The following is a 6,909-nucleotide window of genomic DNA, read 5'->3' on the forward strand; positions in this document are numbered from 1 at the left end:
ATAGAGAAGTGTTAAGAGATGCTTTTTCCTAGGATTTTTGTTATTAAAAGGAGAAAAAAAATTGAACTTGAGGGTATGGCACGGTCAATTGGGAGGCTTCTTTATAAAGAGATTATTATACATATATATACACACACACACACATATATATATAAATATATAAATGTACATACACTTAAATGATACACATATATACACACACACACATGAGCTCATATAGGTACATATATATACATGTGAATATATATGTATCTCTCTCTATTTTTATACAAAACACTTTGTAAACCTTAAAGTGCTATATAAATGTTGCCAGTAATATGTCTTCAAAACCTGGCTTCCCTGAGAAGTTCCCTTTGTTGAGTGCTAGGTGAAGAAAGGGATTGGTGTTGCCCAATTTGATTGAAGAATTATCAATCCCACCTAACTTTCCCAATCCACCAAGCCCATACCACCTTAAACTCCAGTTCTACTCTGTTACCTTCTCATTCTTTCTTCAGCTATATATCCTGACCCTCACTCTTTTCTTGAAGATTTCTGTATATATCTTGATCCTCTTCTCAGATTCATTGTTAATGCTGGATTTATCTTCTTGTTGACATGTCATTCCAGGAGATCCTGGGCCTGAATTGTACATTACTCTCACTTTGTCATCCTTGCCCCTCCCATCCTCCCCCCAAAAAAAAGACTGTTTCTTGATGGATAAGAGATAAGGAAGGAAAGGGAGAAGTTCAAGTACCAATAATCTCTTCTCTCTCCTTGTTTCAGATTCATAGAACCATAGAAGGTCGGAGCTAGAAGGGATTCCTAAAGACCAAATTTTACAACAGAAAAAATTGGATTATAGAGAAAGGAAGTGCCTTGGCCAAGATCACACAATGACAGTACTAGCTTTCCTTTTACTGCACTCCTCTTTCCAACATACCAATAATGCCTTCTTTATTTCAAGTGAAATCTATTTTTCTCTTCCTCAATCTCTTTTTCTTATTCTCCATTCTTTCCTTAATTTCCATTAATTCCCTCTGCACCTGGGGATGGTAGGTGAGGATAGGATATATGCCAGAATGTTTGTCAGAGAGGGAATTGTAGATTGAGTATAATAGTAGTCTCCAGAATCTGGGGCAATAAAATCACAAAGTTTCTTTAATCTCATCTTTGGGAATATCACACCATCTTTGAGACTGTACATTTTATCAAACACTGTATGGGGAAGGATGGGGAGCAGCCTGGGAAGGTGGTAGGGAGATGAGGATTGGAGAGTCATGTTCCTCAGAAGACAAGTAGATGGATCCAGGCCTATCCCTGCACGACTGATTTCCCTCACCTAGAGAAAGGGAGTAAAATTTGTAGATTCCCCTCTCCTTTTCTGGCTCCTCTACTTAGGAAGGGTGAGATAAGGGGAGCTTGGGATGAGATTGGAGGTGCTTCAGGAACCAGAGATCCCAACATCTATCTTAGGCCATACATAAAGGGTAACCCAAAGTCTGGGAATATCAAGGAGAAGAGGGCCTCCCTGGCTGTCATGGGAGCTTGGGACTGTACAGGCATATCTAGCTTTAGTAGAGGTCCCTCAGCAGGTGGGAAAAGCCTGAAAAGTAAGTAGAGTCTAACAGCAGAAGACAAAGGAGAAGCTTTGCTATGTCTAAAGACAGACCATATAGGAGATTGACATCTAAGGCTCGAATTAACCCAGAAAAATAAGGGAAGTTTGTGTTCTAGACCCTGGGGTGGTTGTGGTTCCTGATAAGCTGAACCAATGGAGAGCTTCAAGCTTCCTAATCTGACAGCAGAGGTTCTGGGTCTCGAGGGAAGTGGATGTGGAGGTTTCCCAAGGGCCATATTTAAGAAATTCCTGGGATCTGTTTAGCTGTTTACTCTGGTAGAAAAGATCCTTGTCAGGTTTAGGGGTATTTCCAGCTTTGGAGGCTCCTTGGTCTTATTTGGTGGATATCTGGCGGGAGGAGGGGAGGAGGGAGATAGGGGATTGGAGAGACATCACTAAGGGAGAGGAAAGGGTATCCCAGGAAATTGGGTTTAAGGAGTCTCCAGGCTGGAGAAGGAGAGTTCCTAAGGATCCCAGTCGGTGTCGTGGTGCTGTGCAGCTATGATGATAACCACTGTGAGAATGGTACAGAGCACCATGGCTGCGATGCCCACAGCTAGGGAGATGAAAGAGAAATTCCGAGCTTCCCGAGACGCGATCTCTGCTGACACCATGTCTCCCCGGGCCACAGCAGTCCGCACCTGCATGGGAGGGAAGAAGAAGGTCCAGGGTCAGGGAAACACCTCACAAATGTCTCATCAAACACTTTTGTTTGGTCCTGGACAAGAGAAAGATGAATGTCCTCTAAGATCCTTGCAGTTTCCCAAGGGCCCAGTCTTTGCCTTTCTCTTCCTATCAGCCATAGCAGGCCTGGGAAGTGACAGAGAAAGAAGCCAGTTTGTACAATTCCAACCGCCTCCACTGTAGCATCTGATAGCTACCACACTTGGGGCTACCTTAGCCCAGCCATAGTTGCCTACCTTTCTTCCCCATATGGATCGTATTCCCTATTTCTGGCCCCTTCCCCTGGTCCCTTTTACTTCTATCACCTCACCTGTACCGCCTTGAAAATAGCTATGATGCCGGTTGGCCAAAAGCAACAAATTGTAGTGAGCACTGCGATTGGCAGGTAGTCGTGGGGTGGGCGCCTGGGCTCCAACAGGGCTAGGCCTGGACCCAAGGGTGGAGGGGAAAGCGTAGGGGTCACTCCAGTCCCTCCCGGAGCTCCTCCTGTGTATGGCTGAGGAAAGAAACGGTAAGGAAGCCGGGTCATAGTCAGGACCTCGACCAATAAAATCCAGTACCCTCCCGCTGCCGAAAGAGTGTGCAGTTTGCAGAGAGCAGGCAGGTCATTTTAAAGTCACTCTTTTAAATTAAAACTATTAATGGAATCATGTAAATAATGTAACTGTTCCTTAAGAATCCTAATCCCTCTTGTCTCTATTTCCTTCAAACCAGCCCTCTAGGCTATCCCCTCCAGTGCCTCCCACTCCTATTCTTCAGTGCCCCTCTTCCTTCCATTTTCTAGCTATGTCACTTCCCTTTTATATATTTCCCAGTGCCTCCAAGCCTTCCCCACCCCCCTCCTTGTTTCCGTTTCTTCTGACCCCTTACCTCTTAAACTAGTTCCGATACCCGCCATACCCCACCCCAAGTTTCCCCTTTCCCTCTCCCTTTCCCCTGGCTACCCTTCTGCACTCACGGCGCCCACAGGATAGACCGGCAGATAGGCGGTGCAGGGTTGCAGCTGCAGTGGGTACCCAGGGGCCACGTAGCCTCCAAGGGGTAGCGTACCCACGGTACCTGGGTGTGTGGGCACCACAAAGCCCTGTGCAGGAGCGGGAGGAGCAGGCGCAGGTGGGGGTGGGGCGGCGGCGGCCGGAGGGGGAGGGGGCAGCGGACCTTCAAAGCGGGTTTCCTGGAGGTAGGGATCTGGGGGCAGGCGGGGCAAGGTAGCGCACCCAGGAGTGGAAGCCCCAGGAGCAAGTCCTGAGGGGGCGTGGTGAGGAGGGCGGGGCAAGGTAGCGGAGGACGAGGGACCCCGCTGAGCAGGAGCTGCTGGAGAAGTCAGCCCTCCAGCCCCTAATCTTGGGAGTGTGGCGGTGCCCGACTGGTGGTAGTGATGGTGATGGTGGTGATGGGAGGTGGAGGGTGCCTGAAGAGATGGGGCCGGGAGATCGGCTGGAGGCTGGGGGGCATTGTAAGGGGGAGGAGAAGTATGAGGAACCGAGTCCGAGAGACCTGAGGTGGTGCGGACAGGTGGAAACGGTGGAAGGAGATAGAGATAGAGAGATACAGATGCAGACGACACAGGAGTCATAGACACCGAGAAAGATAGGCAGACGAACACAGATAGAAACAGGGTCAGGAAGACAGGAAGAAAGGAAAAGAGAAATAAAAGGTGTAAGTCTCCATCCTTCAGTTTGGGGGTGGGAAAGTCTCAATCTTTGAACAAAACCTCAGCCCAGCCCATCAGTCTCCTCTTTTAATATTTTTTTTTTTTGGTCATTTGCTCACCTTCTTACAATAACATCCCCACTCCCCTAAAAGTCCCTCAGTTGCCAGGGTTCCTACCACGCGCCCATCTTCTGTGAAAGCCCTTGTCTGTATAGTTGTGTGTTACTATTAGGATGCTTGATTTGTCCGTGTAAAACCATGACAGCACCTGGCGATTTATGTATTTGCATGTGCTCAACTGTCTAAGTATGTCTGTCTCTGTATGATGTACCCTTAACTGTCTAATTCTAGTTCAGAAATTTCTTTAAAGAGAAAAAGCATACTAGATTTCTCTTTTTCCCATCCAAGGATGTACTTGTGATTGATTCTCCGCGAATTATTGTGATTGTTCATATGCTAGGATATCTGCATAGTTGTTATTCCATGTTTTGATACATGTGGCATATATATTTACATCTGGACACCTGTGGTTCTTACTTTCCCTCAGCCTTCTTCCCTTCCTCCTCTCCTCCCCTTCCCCTCCCCCTCCCCCCCAACCTACAGAAGAAAAGTGGGCAGTAGGAAGGGGAAGAGGTTGTGAATTAAAGCAGAGAACCTGGAATAAGGAGAAAGAGGAAGGAGAGATGGAGGAATTAGGGAAGCAGGGGAGAGGTGGATGAATCCAGAATCATGTCTTGGAGACTAAGGAAAAGTGGGGGGGGGGGGGAAGGGAACCTAGACTGCGGAGGTCAGAGAAAGGAGGATTTATGTGCCGGGAAAAAGTCAGAAAAGGTAGGGGGTTTTTTGGTTTTTGTTTTTGTTTTTTACCTGATTTTTCTGATGACATGACTGTGGGATCTGGAGTGCCGGGATGCGGAGTTCCTTCTCAGTTTGGAGATGCCAACAGACAACAGAGTTCAAAAGCACAGATGGCGCAGCCTGAGAGAGCAGAGGAGGATGGAGAGATGGAAGATATGGAGAAAGGGGGAAGGAGAGAGGCGGAGGAAAAGGAGAGAGAGGAGGGGGATCTTAAAGGGACCGAGCTGGGAGGAAGCACCCTTCAAACATACCCTTACTCAATCTCTCTGGGCCCCATCTCCAGTCCTGCCTCTTTCTTCCTTTGATCTCCTAGAGAACCCAGGGATTCTGGTCCTCTGAGATTGCCATGGAAACAGACTAGAACTAAATCAAGTGGGTTAGAAGAGGGAAGTAACTAGACAAATCCATCATAGATATTTTCAAGACCCTATAGGTGAGGTGATAGAAGTAACCCCTTCCCAGTCTCCAATAATCTACTAAGTAACTAAATTTGGAACAAGGACAGAAAGGGAAGAGATTGAGAGATTTCTTCAGAACCACAAATGTTAATTTCTCCACCTGCTTTTCCTTTTTTTTAACCCCCTTTTAAAAAATCTCCAAATAACTCTTGCCATCTGGGGGAAGGGATGGAGGGAGGGAGGGGAAAAATTGGAACAGAAGTGAATGCAAGGGATAATGCTGTAAAAAATTACCCTGGCATGCGTTCTATCAATAAAAAGTTATTTTTAAAATCTCCAAATAAATATTTAAAGATTAATAAACTCAAAGCCTAATTAACCAGAAGTAGATTCTTAGGAGAGCATGGAACTACAGCAGGTTGTTTCCAGATGATTCAAGAAATAAATCAAAACTTTGAAAGAAGAATTTATATGAGAACACATAGCCAAATCATTGGTCTCCTGAAATGATTAATAGAATAGGTAAAAAAAAAAATAAACAAGAATAACAAAATATCCTTGTCCACCTGACGCTTCCCACAAATACCAAGGTATCCAGCCTTCCTCCAAACAACTGATTCCTCACCACCATCTCCTTGTCACAATATCCCTCCATCAATCTGAAAAGACAAACACTTTGGGAATTTGGGTTGATATGGGGACACGTTGTTGTGTGATATGAGCCCACTGAGTCATCTAAAAGGAATGAAGACTTTATCCTTTATCCTTTAGCATTCAAAATTGGATTAAGCATACAGATCAAAATTAGAAGGGAGAGGTGAGTTGTGTAGTGAAAAGAATATTGAAGTCAGGAGACTTGAGTTCCTGTCCTCACTCCATCACTCATTAGCTTTTTGACTTTGGGCAAACAGACAAATTATGTATCTCAGAAATGTGATTGTCTCATTTATAACATGGGGATAATGCTTGCGCAACTTATTTTTCAGGACAATTGTGAGGAAAGTATTTTTTCAATAATAAATTGATATCTAAATGTTAGATAATTTTCTTGACCACTTCCTGATACTATCTCTTCTCTGCATGATTCTATTCTCTCTTGATTCTCTTCCTACCTATCTGATCACTTCTGAAGTGTCTTCAGATGGTTCCTCAGCCACATTATGTTCCATTAACTATCAGTATGTCCCAAGGCTCTATTTTAGGTTCTTTTCTCTTGTCTTTCTATACTTTCTCATTAGGTAAACTCATGAGCTCCCATGGATTCAATTATCACCTTCATACACATGGCTCCTAGACAATACAATATAATACATACATATACATATACACACAGTTTTTGTACAATATATTGTACTACATGCACTATATATTGTATATGTATTACTATGTAAGTTGACAATATAATATAATTCCTATGTTTAAAGGTGATATGTAATATGTAATATTTATATATTGATATCTCTTTGTTTCCCTACTCTTGCCTAAGCTCCAATACTGTATCACGAACTGGATATTTAGACACTTATAGATGTCTCAAATTTAATTTGTCCAAAACTGAACTCATCCCTCAAACAGACATCTCTTTCAGTTTTTTTTTTTTTTACTTCTACCACCTTTTAGTCATGCAACTTCATAATCTCAGACATGTTCTCAAATACCCTCTTACTTATGTCACAGATCCAAGCTATTACCAAATCTCATGGTTTCTTCTTCCAC

The 6,909-nt window shown here is 44.2% G+C and overlaps 1 protein-coding gene across 3 annotated transcripts; it reads right to left on the reverse strand.

Moving 5' to 3' along the window:
* Window positions 1-1,112: 1,112 nt before the first annotated feature.
* On the reverse strand, window positions 1,113-5,151 carry PRRT1 (proline rich transmembrane protein 1). Of its 3 annotated transcripts, XM_051996324.1 has the most exons (5): window positions 5,047-5,151; window positions 4,805-4,915; window positions 3,243-3,781; window positions 2,595-2,780; window positions 1,113-2,241 (listed from the first exon to the last, which is right to left on the reverse strand). In XM_051996324.1, exons 2-5 carry the CDS (start codon window positions 4,821-4,823, stop codon window positions 2,065-2,067), a joined length of 921 nt encoding a protein of 306 aa, XP_051852284.1. In that variant the 5' UTR covers window positions 4,824-4,915; window positions 5,047-5,151; the 3' UTR covers window positions 1,113-2,064. The 3 variants fall into 3 exon arrangements, with proteins under 3 accessions (XP_051852284.1, XP_051852283.1, XP_051852282.1); XM_051996323.1 differs by lacking the exon at window positions 5,047-5,151 and having other exon boundaries at window positions 4,805-4,967; XM_051996322.1 differs by lacking the exons at window positions 4,805-4,915; window positions 5,047-5,151 and having other exon boundaries at window positions 3,243-4,386.
* Window positions 5,152-6,909: the final 1,758 nt, after the last annotated feature.

The sequence above is a fragment of the Antechinus flavipes genome, chromosome 4 (genome assembly GCF_016432865.1).
Source record: "Antechinus flavipes isolate AdamAnt ecotype Samford, QLD, Australia chromosome 4, AdamAnt_v2, whole genome shotgun sequence".
Taxonomy (NCBI): domain Eukaryota; kingdom Metazoa; phylum Chordata; class Mammalia; order Dasyuromorphia; family Dasyuridae; genus Antechinus; species Antechinus flavipes.

What these genes read in the sequence shown, in the direction of transcription:
- PRRT1 (XM_051996322.1), bottom strand. Translation starts at nt 3,860, where the DNA reads ATGACTCCTGTGTCGTCTGCATCTGTATCTCTCTATCTCTATCTCCTT. An exon ending in CGGTCTATCCTGTGGGCGCC is followed by an intron (nt 2,781 to 3,242) that starts GTGAGTGCAGAA and finishes TTCTTTCCTCAG; the next exon opens with CCATACACAGGAGGAGCTCC. An exon ending in CTATTTTCAAGGCGGTACAG is followed by an intron (nt 2,242 to 2,594) that starts GTGAGGTGATAG and finishes CCTCCCATGCAG; the next exon opens with GTGCGGACTGCTGTGGCCCG.